At 45.0% G+C, this 17,773-nt stretch overlaps 1 protein-coding gene across 3 annotated transcripts in view; it reads right to left on the bottom strand.

Moving 5' to 3' along the window:
* The window catches only part of MTCL1 (microtubule crosslinking factor 1), a 167,702-nt gene extending 154,179 nt beyond the window's left edge, over positions 1-13,523 (bottom strand). For 2 of the 3 annotated variants that reach the window (XM_075920966.1, XM_075920967.1), the window contains exon 1: positions 11,934-13,522. In XM_075920966.1, coding sequence (XP_075777081.1) covers positions 11,934-12,899 — 966 coding nt within the window. In that variant the 5' untranslated portion in view covers positions 12,900-13,522. Of the gene's footprint in view, positions 1-11,933 lie in introns of all 3 variants that reach the window. The other variant, XM_075920965.1, reaches the window with a different exon arrangement.
* Positions 13,524-17,773: the final 4,250 nt, after the last annotated feature.

Raw genomic sequence — 17,773 nt, 5'->3', positions numbered from 1 at the left:
TACAGGACAATTCTCCCTTTTTCAAGAAAAAGTTAGGACATTCGCATGAGGACTTAAATATGAGACTGTCCCTTTAAAAACAATGTCTGGTCACCCTACATAGGTCTTCATAAAGTAAATCATTCCACACACTGAAACAAAGACATAATTTTAAATTAATCTACCAGAGTGGTTTAGTGAGTTCATAACAAAGTTTTCACAGGCCAGATCAAGGCAAACCAGGGGCCAGATCCAGCCCAAGGGCTAGGTTCCCCATCCCTGCTTAGTGCTCTCCACCAGGGGGGTATGATGGGAGAAAAATTACAGAAATGACAGAAAGACATTGGAAGCAATCTTTTGTACTATAGTAATTAAAATTAAAATCTGTATTTTAAATAAGAATTTATTTAAAAACCTATATGTCTGAAGAACCAAGCATTTAAGGCTAAAGCTGAATACTCAGATTGTGAATCTAAAAATCTATGCAAACATTTTTTAAGAGATGTGATTTTATAATCTTCAGACATAAACTAACAACATATTTAAAGCAAATTTTAAACTAAGGTCCTGTAGTTATATTACAGTAATGCACAACTATTTTGTCACTAAATTCAGAAACTGACAGTATACCTCATGCTTGTTAAATGGCTTTGTTACCACTTGATGACACTTTCACAGATTTAATGTTATGCTAATAGGTCTGGCAAGCTGGAGTGCTTTTCACCTTTAAACTTAAAAAACAACAAATAGTTTGGTAGCACTTTATAGACTAACAAAACATGTAGATGGTATCATGAGCTTTCGTGGGCACAGCCCACTTCTTAGATGACCCAAGTGCTAGATGTCCAGAACCAAAAAGTGTTTTTAACTTTTAAGTTTATCCTGGACAGACAAACTCAGTTACCCCTCTGAAGCTTTTCACATTTAAATTACTTAGATCTCCTTCAGAGCCTTCAGTGGGATCCTGCAGGAAGTGTCATACTAGACTAGGGATAGGAAGACGGAAGCGGTTGAGTACTAAGGCCCAGGGAAGGCATGGCCTCCCCTTGCCTCTTATGCCTGCTAACCAGGCACAACTTTATAAACCAAGAACTTCATTTACTCTTTCTTACTCACAAGTACGAAAGTCAAAGTGTATCTGATCATCCATTTGTTATTCTGTTCCTAGACTACAGTGCAAATATTTGTAATAAAAAGCAATAATAGAAAGTAAGTACTATATACTTTGTATTCTGTATAGCAATTGAAATCAATATATTTGAAAATGTAAAAAATAGCCCAAGTCTTTAATAACTTTCAGTTGGTATTCCATTAACAGTGTGATTAAAACTGGATTAATCACAATTAATTATTTAATCACAATTCTTTTTTGAGTTAATCGTATGAGTTAACTGTGATTAAACAGACCTACTAATTATTCATATTGAAAAATATACAAGTAACTTATTAAATATCCAGCAAAAGGAAACAATGTATGCTTATAACAATATTTCTTCTGCAATTAGGAGGTTATATATTAAATCAGTGAAAAAAGATAGCATTAACTGCTGAGGTTCTAGTGACTACATACATTTTGTGTAGTCCCTAATAGAGGTCACATTTTTAAAAATATTCATGATTTGCAAATTAATGTCATTCCCATTTTCAAATATTAAATCTTTCATAATGTCATTATGCAAATTCAGACAAAGTATATGGACCAACTTTAAGTGGACCAACTTCTGAAGCTTGCATCTTCCATCAACAGAAGATTGTCCAATAAAAGCTATTACCTTACCTATCTTGTAGGGATGTAAAATCCCATTTAATTGGTTAACTAGTTGAACATATTACTGTATGTAACTGGTTAACCGATTGAAGAGGGAGGTGGGGGGCTGTTGATATCATTTGTGATTAAGTAGTATTACAATATCATACTGTATGTTGGTTGTACATCACAATTTTAGCATTCTGACAATTTGTGATTAATACATATGATTTTAGTGGAGTTTTGCTTTTCCACAGTAGAAAACAGAAAGCAGAATTAAGCATTTGTGAGCTTATATATGTTATATATGTTATTCAAATAATCAGAGCTATTACTGTTTCAGTACGTTTCCGTAACTGCTACCACTTGAACAGCTGGAGTAGTCATCTGGCCAGTGCTAGAATATTATTATAATCTAGTAAAACCTACAGACAGAAACTATTGTCTGTCACATTATACAAATAATCCACTTGGCTGCCCCCTGGACAATTAAATGTTTTCAGCATAGCCACAGCTGTGGCTAACAAGGGACATGGACCTACTGCCATTGTTTATCAAACTGACATTACATTCTAACAGCTGACTGATCCTGTGTCTGAAATGATTCACATTATTTTGAAGTCTAAGGTTATTACCTCTTTTCTGCCACATGACTAATGCATAGTTGGTGTGGAAAGGGGCATGTCAATGAGAAACCAAAATAACCTTTGCTTTACTAACCTTTGTAACCCTTTCTAAACAAAAAGATTAGTCAGATCAGTTCTGATCATTCTTGCCTTTCAGAGATTCTATGACACACACCAAGTTACTCTAAGTCTCTCAGGGTACGTCTACACTACCCCGCTAGTTCGAACTAGCGGGGGTAATGTAGTCATCCGCAGTTGCAAATGAAGCCCGGGATTTGAATTTCCCGGGCTTCATTTGCATGAAGCCGGCCGGCGCCATTTTTAAATGCCGGCTAGTTCAGACCCCGTGCCGCGCGGCTACACGCGGCACGGACTAGCTAGTTCGGATTAGGTTTCTAATCCGAACTAGCTGTACGCCTCGTTCCACGAAGCCTAATCCGAACTAGCTAGTCCGTGCTGCGTGTAGCCGCGCGGCACGGGGTCTGAACTAGCCGGCATTTAAAAATGGCGCCGGCCAGCTTCATGCAAATGAAGCCCGGGAAATTCAAATCCCGGGCTTCATTTGCAAGTGCGGATGACTACATTACCCCCCGCTAGTTCGAACTAGCGGGGTAGTGTAGACATACCCTCAGTGAAACTACGCTATATAGTCCATGGGAAATATATTGATCCAAACACTTTCGCAGGTCATTTTCAAACATGTGATCCAGAACAAGCATTCAATTTAAAACCCACAATATGTAAAAGAAGCTAAAAGTTGAGAAGTGTAGCATAACCATGCCCTACATACTGCAATTTTAAACAGAAATAAATATTCTCACCCAGGAATATCCCCATTTTCCAATGACAAATCACTGCTAAGAAACACTAAGAAAGAAAAAGCAAGACATTCATCTCAGAATGTAAGTGCTAGTTCAGGGCGTATGCTGTTTGTGAGAACAGTCTGTACTAGCCTACAATGTAGCAACATTCAAGGCATTTTCAAATTATGCTACTTGATACACAGTGAAACAAGTGAGATGCAAAAAAACAACCCCTCCACACCACAACTCAAGCCTCACTGATGTGGCCTCAACTGAGACACCTCACTCCCCTGGCACTCCAGTCCCATGGAAGGGAGGAGGGGGGTAAAAGGACTGAGGTTCAAGGCCTCAGGACAGATTAACTCTTCTGGGGTTGCAGGGTTAGTGGAATTTGTGGGGCCCTCTACACTCTAAGGTGGGGCCAAAAATGAGGGATCCAATGTGAGAGACAGGGCTGGAGTGTTTAACCCTGTGGTAACTGTGCTCCTGGAAGTGGCTGGCGTGTCCCTGCAGCCCCTGAGAAAGTCAGAGCAGGGGGTCTCCGCATACTGTTCTTGCCTGCGGACACCATTCCTGCAGCTCCTATTGATCAATAATGGAGAACCATGGCCAGCGGAGGCTGTGGGGTCAGTGCCTGTAGATAAGGGGCAGCACATGGAGCCACTGCTGTACATGCCAGCTGCTTTCAGGAGTGGTGCAGGGCCAGGGCAGGAGTAAGCCTGCCTTTGGCTCCGTTGCTCAATCCCTGGGGCAGCTGTTCAGCCGGTCCCAGGAAGGATGGGATCAAGCTCACCCCCGCCCCTGTGCTCCCCAGGTGAATGCTGTATCCCCTGGGCCAGTCCAGAGTGGGATAGGGATGGGGGTGCAGAATCTGGGTGGAAAATAGAGTACAGAAACAAGCTGGGGGTAGGTGTCTGGCCAGGAGGGAGGGGCAGGAGTAGGGTGCTGGTGGGTATCTGGCTAGGAGGAAGGGGCAGGTTGCTGGTGAGTGTCTGGCCAGGGGGCAGGGGCAGGGGGCTAGTGTGGGTCTGGCCAGGGGACAGGATGCTGGATGGTGTCTGGCCAGGTGGTAGGGTTTCTGGCAAGGCAGGGGCAGGGTGCAGGATGGTGTCTGGACAGGGTGCTGGATGGAGTCTGGCCAAGGAGCAGGGTGCTGGTGGGGATCTGGACAGGGGCAGGAGCAGGGTGCTGTATTGTGTCTGGCCAAGGGGCAGGATGCTGGTGGGGGTTTGGGCAGGGGGCAGGAAGCAGGGTGCTGGTGGGGGCTTGGGCAGGGTGCAGAAGAGAGTCTGGCCAGAGGTCAGTGTGCTGGTGGGGGTCTGGGCATGGGGCACGGTGCTGTTGGGGGTCTGGCCGGGGGAGAGAACAGGGACAGCTTGGCTGGTACCTGGGGACCCTGTGGCTGCACGCCAGGTCTAGCGTTTCAGCAAGCACGCACGCTCCTCCTCCTCTCCTCAACAGCTTGCACACTTCCTGAGAAGTTGGATCTGGCACGCAGCTGGGGACTTCCTTCTCCATGCTTCCTGCCTGCCTTCCTGTGCGGGAGGAGGTGGGGGGGGGAATGTAGGAGTCCCAGGACTGCATACCAGCTCCAACTTCTCAGGACACACGCACGCTGCTCCTTCCCTCCCCATGACAGCCGGCATGCTTCCTGAGGAGTTGGAGCTGGCATGCAGCCCCAGGACTCCTACCCTCAACCCCCACACAGGAAGGAAGGCAGGCAGCATGGGGAAGTAAGTCCCCAGCTAAACGCCAGACCCGGCTTTTCAGGAAGCACGTCAGCTGTTTGGGGAGGGGAGGAGCAGTGCGCACGCATCCTGGGAAATCAGTGCTGGTGCGCAGCCCAGGACTCTCCACCCCCACTTGTGGCACAGGAAGGAAGCCAGGAAGCCATTGCAGTGAGGAGTAATGGTAGTTTGAATTAGGAGCTTTAATTTGAACTACCTAGCCCATGCCGCGTGTAGCCACGGGCAGGTAGTTCTAACTACCGCGCATTTAAAAATGGCAGTGCCCGGGAACATGCAAATGAAGCCTGGGATATTTAAATCCCGGGCTTCATTTGCAAATTCGAATCACTACATTAGCCACCCTAGTTTGAACAAGGGTGGCTAGTGTAGACATACCCATATAGATTAAATAAAACTACCTAGACAAAAATGCTTGCTAAAACACATGAAAATGAGACAGTTTCGAAATGCCATCTCTATAAAAGAATTGGGTCATGATAACCTAGTATACTATGAGTGTTAAATGAAGTCTTAAGGATTGTTGGTGTAATAAACCAGTCTGATGTCAGAGGAAATGATATGTTTAAGATTTAATCGAACTTTAATTAAAATACAAGACAAAAATCCCTTTTTTTAATCTTACAGTTTGCACTTCTTGATGTGCTCATGTGAAGGTTAATTCATTGAGGAAATAATGAAATATAAGATTTCTGGTTTTGTGCATTTTTACATTAGTAAATTTAAAAACTGCTTTTCTACGTAATTATTTACTGGTTTATAACACGCAGAAGTGTGATAGATGTCTTATGGGCTTTTCTACATGGTGAAGTAAGATGCTCTCCTGGGAGAGGGGTGATTACTAACATGTTGTGCATTAACTACTCCATGTAGACTCTATTGGTGCACAATAAAGATTCTCTAGTGTTCTTTAATGCAATTCTGTTTGCACTAGGGAACTTTTAGTGTGTAACAGCAGGATCTACATGCACCAATTCATATGCAACATATTAGTACAGTTCAGAAATCACATACCCCTTATGCTCATGACCTCAGACAAGCTCTAAGAATACAATCAAGTTTTAAACAACGTTCAAAGGATGGGGACAGGTTGTCCTTAGGCATATGCAGCTGTGTAAGGCAGCACTAAATTTGGGGCACCACATTTAATGGTGCCCTATGGTGTGTAGGCCTTGGGATATCCCGCCCTCCCCCCACAGGTTTAGCACCAAGGCCACAGCCTCTGTTCCAGCCCCTAGCTACTCCCACCAGGGGCTCAGCACCGGGGCTCTGGTGGCCCTTCAGCTGCCCCTCTCCCTGTGGGCTCCATGCCCAGCCTCCACTCACCAGTTGAGGGCAAGCAGGACTCCGAAGGAGCAGGGGGCAGCCAGAGGCTGGAAAGAAGTAGCAATTTCCCCTTCAAAGTGCCATTTCTCTCTGGCCAACAGCATCTCAGGCTGCTGCTCCTCAGACTGGTGCTCATGCTGCCCATCCCTTTCACCACCTCCCACCTACTGCCCTGAGGCTCTAAGGTGAACCTCTCTTCCTGCCCTTCTCCAGGGTTGCAACTGTCCCAGACAGACACCATTGCAGCAAACCATTTCCAGTCTGTATGGTCTGGGAGAGCTGGCAACTGCCTGTCTCCAACAGCTTCAGCCCCCTTCCCTGTGGAGCAGCCGCTCCCTCTGAAGGGGGTGGGGTGCTAGCATGGATACTGATAGCCTTGGATGGGGAAGAGGTAAAAGATGGGGTACAGCAGTGAGATTATGTGGTTAGATCTTCATCCTGCCAAGATTTACACACGTGCTTAACTTTACATGTTGGTACTCCTGGGGCCAGAGCCTCAGAGGGTGAAAACTGGCATAGTTAAACTGGTATAGTGGGGCTATACCACCTGACACAAGCTGAAGTGTTTTTCCAGTTAAGTGCATGCTTTCCTCTTTGCAGGACCAGCACTTTATTCAGCAAAAGGCTGTGTACAGCATGCTGGAGGGAAAAAAAGAAGATGGAGTTTCAAAAGTATAACTAGAAGTTCACCTTTTTTTTCCCCATTTCTATTTATGTTTAGTACTTTAATAAATCTGGCTGAAATGGGACCCTGGTTCAAAGCCGTTTTTAAAATATACTATATATCACGTTAGCATCCAAAACAATCCTTCAGATTATCAGCACTAACTGCCATGTCTCAGCTGGTAGGAGGCAAACGGGTGAGTGTATAGTGATGGCTGGCCTTGCCTTCTGGACTACACACAAGAGAATTCAGCATATTAATTTGATCAAGAAATTAACTGCATCTTCTGGGATTAATGTCATCATTTGTCCATCTGTGGCTAACAGTTTGTCCATTATTATCTAAACCACCTTCAGTTAAAGAGAGGGAAAAAAATACATTAGAATGCAGAAGAAATCTGAATATTAGAATACAGGAGACATCTTTAGCATTAGCATTGCTGCTTCCTATTAAGATATCTCAATGCAAAACTTATCAGAAGGGAAAGAAGCATTTTAAGTTTTTTATGATATATTAATATATATATATGAGAGAGAGAGAGAGAGAGAGAGAGACTGGACAGAAATTAAAAAAAAACCTAGCTAGCTGATCACTATATATTATTATACTTCTGATTTTTATAATGGGAAAATGTTTTTATGAAAACACTGTTGAAAAGTTATGTTCAAATCAAGCAGAGTAGGAAGCTTCTGAGGTGATAACTCAAAATGAAGGACACAAGACTACAACTATCACAAAGAGGAAGTAGTGTGAAATGATGGTGAACTGATTTTTTTAATGTAGGAATTGCTTTCCTGGATCAGATCCGTGATCCATCTCATCCAGTCACCTATCCCTGACAATGCTGCAGAGGAATGTGCAAAAAACTTCATAGTAAGAAGATGTATGATAATTTGTCCCCTACCTCCCCATGTTAAATCTCTTTTTAATCCTCAATAGCTACTGATTGTCTTAAAGCCTGAAGCATGAAGTGGAATATACTTTCCAAAATTTATTAGCATTAACTTTGGATATCCTTATCCATATAAGTGACCAATTCCCTTTTTCCCCATAGTGCTAGGGTTTTGGCTTAAAAACATCCTCTGGCAATGAGTTCCAGAGTTAATTACTTAAAAGGAAATGTATTTCCTTTTATTGCTTCTAAATTGTCCATTCAATTTAACTGAATGTCCCTCCATTCTTGTGTTCAGAGACAGAGAGACCAGAAATCCAATATTTATTTTCTAGACTATTCATTATTTATATATTCTGATCATGACCCATTACCTCCTTTCTAAAATAATCCCATTCTGTTCCATCTTTCTTCATGCAAACGTTTTTCCAGAATGCTCCCATTTGGCCCTTTGTTCTTGTCCCAATCCCAATTCTGCAGCAGTTTTTGAAAGGGTGACCAGTCCTTCTCTCAGTACTCCAGATGCAGCTGCACCACTGATTTAGCTTAAGTATTTCATCTGAAGAAGTGGGTTGTGCCCATAAAAGCTCATGATACCATCTACATTTTTTGTGTCACTAAAGTGCTGCAGGACTATTCGTTGTTTTTTAAGTTTTTACATGTTTTCTGTTATTCCTGAACAATATGCTGTTTGCTTTTTCAGCTTCATATTGAGCAGAGGTTTTCACTGAGTTGTCTACAATGATGCTCAGGCATCTTTCCTGAGTTGACAATTAATTTAGAACCCAGTAAGCAGTACGAGTGATGAATTTCCCCCTCTACTTTTCAATACTGAACTTCATTTGCCCTTATGTTACCCATTCCCCTAATTCCTCTCAGTTCTCTTTGGACCTGAATAACCTAACAAATGTGTGACATCTGCAAGTTTTAAAGCTTCAGAGATGTAGCCAAGTTAATCTGTAACTGGAAAAACTTAAGAAAACAACGTTTGGTAGGTCCAGTGTTATTTATGTTTTGGAAAGGGAAGAAAGCAGTGAAATAACTTGCAGATAAAACTTAAAATACAACGAATAGTCTAGCAGCACCTTAAAGACTAACAAAACATGTAGATGAAGTGAGTTGTACCCACGAAAGCTTGATATCTTCTACATGTTTCGTTAGTCTTTAAGGTGCTGCTAGACTATTCGTTGTATTTTAAGTTTTATCTGCAAGTTATTTCACTGCTTTCTTCCCTTTCCAAAACATAAATAACACTGGACCTACCAAACGTTGAGGCACTCTGATGTTAATTTTTTGCTATATGATGAAAATTATTTCCTGTCTCCTAGATCAGACCTATATCAGTCTAAATGACATCACTCGGGGGTGTAAAAATACTTACCTCTGAGCAACATAGTTATAACAGTCTATGCCCCCATGTAGACAGTGCTAAGATGGCAGGAGTTTTTCCCATTGACATAGTTAATCCACCTCCCTGAGTGACAGTAACTAAGCCAATGAGAGCTCTCCTGTTGTCAAAGGCTTTGTCTACACTGCAAGGCTTTTGTGCAAGAAGCTTTTTGCAGAAGAGATCTTCCGCAAAAACTTCTTGCGCAAAAGCGTGTCCACACCTCAAAAGCGATGTGCTTTTGCCCAAGAGAGCATCCACACCGCACGGACACTCTTGCGCAAGAAAGTTTTGATGGCTTTCACAGAATGGCCATCACACCTGTGCTTTTTCTGATAGGCTCTTTTTGCACAAGAAACCCCTGTTGAGCATCCACACACACCTTTTTGTGCATGAACTCTTGTGCAAAAAGGACTTATTCCTCCTAGAAAAAGGTATACCTACATCACAAAAAGCCCTAGTTCTGCCATTTTACTGTAAATTTTCTTGTGCAAAAACGCACTTGAGGTGTGGACGTTCCGCGGGTTTTTGCGCAAAAACGGCAAAAACCCTGTAGCGTAGACATAGCCATAGTGTCTTCACTAAAGCACTACAGTGTGCAACTGTATCAGCACAGTGTTTTAAGTGTAGGCCTACCCTTAATCAAATCACTAAGTTTTATAATTCTTTTCCCTCTTTCTGCTAACGTATAATCCTTCTTTCTTCAAGGTTACCCAATCCACCTGTTCTATGGGCCCTGTTGTGGTCCTATCCTTACTCAGGTAAAACTCTACTGGCTTCAATGGGAGTTTTGTTTGAGAAAAGCCTGCAGGATAAGACTTTTGTGAAACCACAGAACAAAGACTGTATCCACCAAAAATAGTGTACAATATGTGGAGTTACCCAATTAGCTCAGTTTATTTTATTTATAGATCTCTATGAATGTAGTCTCTTTGCCGCGCCAAAAGATCATACAGATGCACATGTCCTGTTAAACATTCCAGCAGATCAGTTAACTCAGTAGCATTCACAGCTAGACAAACCTTCTCTGTATTTTGGAAAGAAAATAAAGTGGGAAGGCCAGAATTAATAAAAAAATGTATTTTTACACTAGGATAATAATGTAAATATTCCCTTAGCAACTGATCTCAGCCAGAACCTGGTAGTACTTCACAATTACTGACTTGAGTTTGCTATAATAAAGCAATATAAGAACACGCAGTATAAATCTAAGCCATTGCTTCTATTTCAAGTGTGAGGAGGGGAAAAGTTTAAGAAGGTTAAACTGAGGAAGGTATTTCCTAGAAGGCATAATATTTACATTCAACAGAGAAAGCATAATGCTCTGGATACAAAGGAAGTTTGGGGCTTGTTGAAATATCACACACCAGCTAAACCTAACAGCCTTACAGTGCAAGCTGCCTTGGATTTATATGCATCCAGAGACTGCACAAATCAGGCTTTTATAGAGAAACAGGATCACATGCATTATTTGTTCCTTGGCTGCCTTTTTTAGCTTTGACATGGCACAGCTTGAAGGGAGATCTTCACACTACTGACGAAAGGTCAAATACTCATGCACTTCTTGGCTATGTCTACACTGCAGGCTTCTTGCGCAAGAACAGCTGTTCTTGCACAAAAACTTGGAGAGCGTCTACATTGCACGCGCGTTCTTGCGCAAGTAAATTTACATTAAAGTGTCGGAACAAAGGGCTTCTTGCGCAAGAGTTCTTCCTCTCCCCACGAGGAATAAGCCCTCTTGTGCAAGAGCTCTTGCGCAAAAGGCAATGTGGACGGGCAACTGGGGTTTCTTGCGCAAGAAACCCCTCTGGCTAAGATGATCATCAGAGCTTTCTTGCACAAGAGAGCGTCCACACTGCCATGGACACTCTTGCACAAAAGAACATTTCTTGCGCAAAAGTACATGGCAGTGTGGACAAGCTCTTGCGCAAAACAGTTCCTTGCAAGAAGCTGGCAGTGTAGACATAGCCCTTCTGTGTTTCCATGTTATTTTAAAGGCTTTGGTGAATATAACAAGTAAAACCGGAATTTTGATTTGGTGGGTGATTTTCTTCCAAGAGATGCTGACTTTAAAAATACTGTTAGATTTCAGAAAAATAGCTTCTGAATTTTGACTAACACAATTACTGCATCTGAATTAAAGAATCTACTCCTTATGGTTTCTGTTGCAGCAGGCTGACTTGGGAGAAATGTACTGGATTCCTTTCAGCAGATTTCCCTGTCCAGCAGGCCTTTTATGGAAGACTAGATTTTATAAGACTCAAAACAAAGCCATCCACACACCCCCATCTTCCAAAAGTTTTATCCAGCCTACCGCAGTGCTTAGAACTGTACTGGAGACAAAGGATCAGAGCAGTCAGGGCCCCTGTATATCCTTAAGTGCCAGTTTTTGCGGCACTGCCAACTAGTTGACTGCCAAGCGCTTAGCTACTGATCTCCATAGGCTCAATGAACACTCCCCTTGGCCCATCCACCCCACCACAGCTGCGGGGCCTTGGGTGCGGGTGTTGCTGGTTTCCATTATATACAGTTAAGCTCAGTGGAGGACAGCACTCCCACTGTAAACATTCTTCCAGACCCCTCACACCCCCCCCCCCCGACCTGCAGAAGGAAAATGCCCATCCAACAATTGCCACCTACCCCCTCCAGCTCCAGCCCCACCCAGCCACGTGCACCTGCTCCACCGCTAGTCACTGGGGAGGGGGAGGCGCCTTCCCGCCAACCCATCCCACCCCTGCCCCTCCTCCCCCCCGGCGGGCTCTACCTTGAGATAGTCATTTTCCGAGCGCAGCTCCTCGATCTCCCGCAGCAGCTCCTCCTCCTCGGCCCGCTGGCAGGGGGCGGGCGCGCGGCTGCCCAGCCGCATGGCCCCCGGGCCGGGCGCGCTCTCCGCGGCTCGCCCCCAGCTCGCCGCGTCTCCCGCCGCGCTGCCTGGGCTGGCCCCGGGGGCGGGCGAGGCGGGCTGCGGGCTGCAGGGCGGGGCGGGCCGCGCCGCGGCGGCGCTGCTCTCCGGGGGAGGCTGGCTGGCGCCGGGCAGCGGCGTGCCCGCTCGGCCCGGGGCAGACGGCGGCGGCTGCTCCCGGTCGCTGGAGCCGGTGCCGGACTCGGCGTCGCTGCTGGCGGCCTGGGCCGGGCGCTGCTCGTCGGAGAGCGGTTCGGAGGGGCAGTCGGACAGGTCGGAGCTGCTGTCCGTGTGGCTGAGCCTGGCCGGAGCCGCATGGCCGCTGCCCAGTCCGGGCGCGGCGGCCGGGGCCAGGGAGCCACCCTGCGGCAAGGGGGCGCTTCTCTTCCCCTTCCTGCCTTTGCCGGGCGGGTGGCCCGGCTCCTGCCTGGCCCCGGCCTTGCCGCCCCCCTGCTCCTGGGCCCGGGACGCCTTCTTGCTCCACAGGGCGGCTTTGGCGCTGCCCGTTCGCCCGCCCGCCCCAGCGGCTGCCGCTGCCTTGGCGCCCTGCGAGCCGCTGCGCCTGGAGAGGCGGCTCTGGGTGGCCAGGAGCCCGGCGGATTGGGGCGAGGGGCCCGGCTGCGGCGGCTTCCCCGAGAGGCTGGGGGATTTGGGAGGCACCGGCGGGGGCTTGGCGGAGGATGCCCGGCCGTGGAGATCCTTGAGGAAGGGCCTGGCTGGGGAAGGGGCTCGGTTCAGTCGCTTCTTCTCGCTGTAGGGGTGGTGCTGGCTCTGCTGCTGCGGCTGCTTGAGGGGCTCACTGGGGCTGGTGCCATTTAAAGTCTCCATGGTCCAGGCAGAGGAGGAAGCAGCCGCAGCCGAGGGGGTGTGGGGCACTTGAGGCTCTTTAATCCTGGCCACCCACAGGAATGGCAGCGGCAGCCAGCCTCCGGGCACAGCGCGGCAGCACGAGCAGCCTCCCCCAGCCGCGCCGCTTGTCTTCTCATCACTTCTGCCGCTCCCCAGCCACGAGCCTCACACTTTTCCTCTTTGACCCCCACCCTCGCCCCTCCGCGCAGCCCCCACCCTCCTCCGTCTCTTTCCGGCGCTGGCTCGGTTCAATCACATGCAGGCAAATCCGTTAGTGGCAGGCTGGCAGCTTTCTCCTTCCCTGCCGCGCTCCCCGGCTCAGCCTGATGCAGCACCAAGTTGTTTTGCAGCCCGAGCCATCCACTCGCTTTTCCTTTGGTCCGAGGCGAATGACTGTTTGTTTTCCAACGTCCTCCTCTTCTTTCCCCTGAGCTCACACACCCTCATTCCTCCGCCCCCAGCGGCTACCCCATCTCTCTCCCATCCCTCCTTCTCTCTCGCCTGCGGCGCCCTACAATCTTCCCAGGGTCCTTCCTCCTCCTGCTGAAATAGAGAAACTGCAAAGCCTGCTGTCTCTCTCTCTCTCCGCTCCTGACGCTTCCCCGGTCTGTGCGCATGATCCTCCCCCCGCTGTCACCGAGCCAAACTGCTCTGTGCGAGCCACTTTTTCCTAGAGCTCCCTGTATGCGTGTTTATAACGCCTCCTGGACTAGTTACTACCTATAAATCCAGATAGAAGGACATTTCATACTTCAGCTATTAGGTTAAATATGTTTTTTAGCACTTCACTGCTTTGCAAATAATCTCTCCCAACAGGTTTGCCTCAATAACAATCTGCTACCTGCAGTTTCTCTTGCTGAAGACACCAGTAAAAGCTAGTTATCCAGAAGATCAGTAGCTGGCTATGTGCTGAAATAAAAAATGGATGGAACAGTCCCTTTGGTGCTTACCGGGGTATAAAACAGTAAAGAGATACATTGGAAAGGTATCTACATATTAAATGAAAGGAAGGAGGAATTAAGGCACAAAAAGGGACCTGCCCAATCTAGTGGTTTAAGCATAGAGAGAGACAGGAGATTTCTGGCTCTTCTGCTGACTCACTGTTCTCATCTGTCAAAAGAGGATAGTAAATAAATACATATCTCACAAAGGTGCTGGGAGGCTTAATTCATTCCTGTGTAAAGCTTGGCATAGAAGGCTCTTTCAAAACGTGCCTGTGTGACTTCATGGTCCAGCTCTCTAGTCACTGGAAGTTGGGTGCTTAACATTCTTTGGCACTGTTGAATGTCTCACTCAATATTCAAAATGCAGTATCTTACTATGAAAGGTGGGAGTCGCAAGGATTGCTGAATGTAAGAAAGCCAGATAACCACTCATCCCTCCCAGAGAGTCAGCGCATGCTAACCAGTGGATAGCGCCTGCCTCTGAGTTCAAGTGCCACACTGGAATTTAGATTTATATCTGTATCTGCTGCTGCAGTGCAGTAGAGAAGGTATTGCAATATTGGTACCATTCTCTGGATGAGACATTCAAGAAACTGGGGTGATGTATATCTTTAAAGACCTCTTGGCAATTTTATTTATTAAAGAATTGTGATAAGTGGTAGCCTGAGGAAAGTTTACTTTTTCAGTAGGAGAGGTTTTTATGGCCAATGGTATGTATGAGCTATTGCTGAGCATATTAATGGTTGCCTGTGCCTACACAGACATTGTATTTTGTAATGTATATTGTTTTGCAAAGAATGTGATTATGAAAGGCTGTAATAAAGAATAGCACTGTATGTGACAAAACTAGTGTCTGCAACCACTTGCAAGCAACACTGCAGTAAATCCCCACAAAAATCTCTTAGATATGTTTGGGTGGCTAAATTCTGGAATTGCTTAGTGGCAATCTAAAACTGACCATTCCACTGGAGGTTGTCAGGAGCAAAGCCGTTTGTGCTTTGATTCTGCCTCAGTTGTGTTGTTGCTTTTTCTCAAACCTAAAACAAGAGACTGGAACTTCCACAAGGAGACAACACTTTGGAAGAGGTCTGATTGAAAAGTCTGAGGAAATTATGGAATGTCTGGGGGTGAATTTCTTTTCTCCTGCTGTTAGAACCAGGTCCAATACCTATTGCAGAGAATGCACACGTTTAAAATTATTTCAATGAGCATTAGATCAGACCCTTATGGTGAGGCAGATAATGTTTTTTCTTGAGAAATTTAGATTTTTTTTCTGATAGCTTCAGCTGTAGAAAAATGACCAGCTTTTGCTGTTATAGGCTGCTCTTCTAAAGACATCCTAAAAGGTATTTCTGAGCAGTGTGACGAAGCTTGCACTTGCTGCTGCCTGTCGGTGCATGTCCTACCCAAAAAGAGAAGATTGGTCTCCGGAGACATCAGTTCAGCTCCTTTTGCAAGTGATACCCGTGTTTTTAGCTTTAAGCCAGCTCTTCTATTCTAGCACAGAAGATGAGTATTCACTGATTACTAATTGCACAGGATAGAGAAGTGTCAGCAGGACCAACATGAAGTGACTCTGCTTTGACCTCTGTTTAGCAGCAGCACTTCAATGCAGTGGCCTTTGTAACACATCATTATATATCTCAATCTTTTCTAACAGGCAGCTGTATTGCTGCTTTCTTGTTGCCATAATTATCAGTGGATGATTGGAACGGTACATGTTCACAATGCACCTGTTCTCTTTTTGTAAAACGTTGTGTTCTGTAGCTAGCCATTGTTTACTCTCTCCCTAAGTCATGTTAATTATCATGAAAACTGCTACTAGTGATAGATCTTCCCATAACTTCGATCTCACAGGGTTTCCTTTGCTCTGTATATGTTGCCACCACCATTCTGCTTTATTTTTTAAGCATAGAATAAAGCTCCTTGATACCTCCCACTTCCTCTGTTTTGAATTAAGTGTCTCATGACAGAAATTGAGCTGTTCTGCTCTAATTAAGAAATACTGTATATTGACCTGGCAATTGAACTGTATACTGTATGAATACATTGGTTTAGTGTCATAGGGTGATGTAAGGTAAAACAAACCTGCAGGGAAGAAAGATAAGCCATTTCTGGGCAAACACTTTAAGAGAATGCCAGGGCAGGAAAGGAGTTGCTGGAATTGCTGAAGAAGTTAGGACTGCTTGGGTTACCAAGCTTTTGCTGTTATAGGTTGCTCTTCTAAACATAGGTATTTCTGAGCAGGTATTTCTTGTCTTACCTTTAGGTAAGAGGCATATCAAATCCCTTTCATTGTAATGCTTTGTTTCTACTATGGAAATAAAATGCTTTGGTTTAAAAAGGCTGTTTTGTCACTGCATACTCTACTGTCACAGTCTCCTGAAGAGAATAATTGCAGGTGCCAGAATACAATACACAGGGTACTACAACATCAACTGGATTTGTTTACACCACTATTCAAGCAAAACAAAGGAACAAAAAGCCTATATAAAAGAAATAAAGCAACAGACAGCAAAACATACATTACAATAAAGGCCTAATTTTCATTTACACCAAGACCTGTTTACATTGCTCTGGAAGGGTAAAAGGCTGAATGTGGTTGTCTATTAAATGAGTAAACAAGAAATGTAATATTGGTAATCCTTACTGAGCACCTGACTGACTGATTACATTTGTCAGGTTTTTGTGGTATGCGTACTCTAGTGTTAGGGCCTAATCCCCTGTATTAGGGCTTAATCCCCCCAATTCCCCTGCTGTGTATATAATGCCCACTAAGGCTTTACATTACTATGGAAATAGGGTGACCATATTTCCCTATACTGAATACTGTACACCTGGCAAAATTACCCATATTCAAGCTAACTCAACAGCAGCCAATATCAAGTCAACTGAGCCCCTGTCAGAAAGCAATGCTGTGTAGTTGGATTATTTTTATTTACCTTATCTATAAGGATTTAGTGTTCACACATGGAGGGTGACTCAGGCTATGTCTAGATGGCAGAGTTTTACAGCTTTTTTTTTTTCAGAAGAAGGTTTTCTGAAACTTGGCTCATCTACACGGGGCCAAATTTCAGAAAACCCTCCTCTTTCAGAACATCCCTGTTTCCTCTCACTTGGGTATGTCTACAAAAAGAGCCGTTGTCCCGGAAAAACTACATTTATATCGACACTGCAATTGCATTCTTTCTATAGACAGTTGAAAGGCCACAGGGGTTTTTCCAACAGTAATAAACCTCTTTCTATGAGGAAGAAGCCTTTTTCCAAAAGAGCTCTTTTGGAAAACGGCATGTGTGGAAAGGGAAGAGGTTTTTTTTTCCAAAAGAAGAAGTCTCCAGGAAAAAGCACAGGTGTCCTGGTGGCCACTCCATCCACAGTAATCACAGCCGAAATGCGAGATAGCGTCCAATCAATGTGGACGCTATCTTTTGAAAAAACACATTGCTTTTTTGTTGTGCTTTTGCTGTGTAGATGCTCTCTTTGGAAAGAAGTTTTTCCAGAAGATCTCTTCTAGAAAAGCTTCTTCCGAAAGAAGCCTGCAGCCTAGACATAGCTACAGAGAGGAATACAGAGATGATAAAAATGCCCGCTTTTTTGGAAACTTCTGAAAAAGCGGACGTGTTCCCTGGATGCAGCAGAGTTTAACCCTGCAGTCTACACATAGCCTCATACACATCTCTCATACCAGGGTGTGCATGTATGTGAGAAAGGGCTACATCTAGACTGCAAGCTTCTTTCAGAAGAAGCTTTTCTGTAAGAGTTCTTCCATAAGAGAGCATTCACACTGCCAATGCACATCGAAAAAGCCATCTGTTTTTTCGAAAGATAGTGTCCACACTGGATGGACACTATCTCACATTTAAACTGTGATTACTATGGATGGAGTGGCCAGCAGGGCACCTGTGCTTT

Source organism: Pelodiscus sinensis, chromosome 2, assembly GCF_049634645.1.
Source record: "Pelodiscus sinensis isolate JC-2024 chromosome 2, ASM4963464v1, whole genome shotgun sequence".
Taxonomy (NCBI): Eukaryota; Metazoa; Chordata; order Testudines; family Trionychidae; genus Pelodiscus; species Pelodiscus sinensis.
Note: the sequence above shows the minus strand (reverse complement) of the source record. Positions and strands in the feature narration are given on the sequence as shown.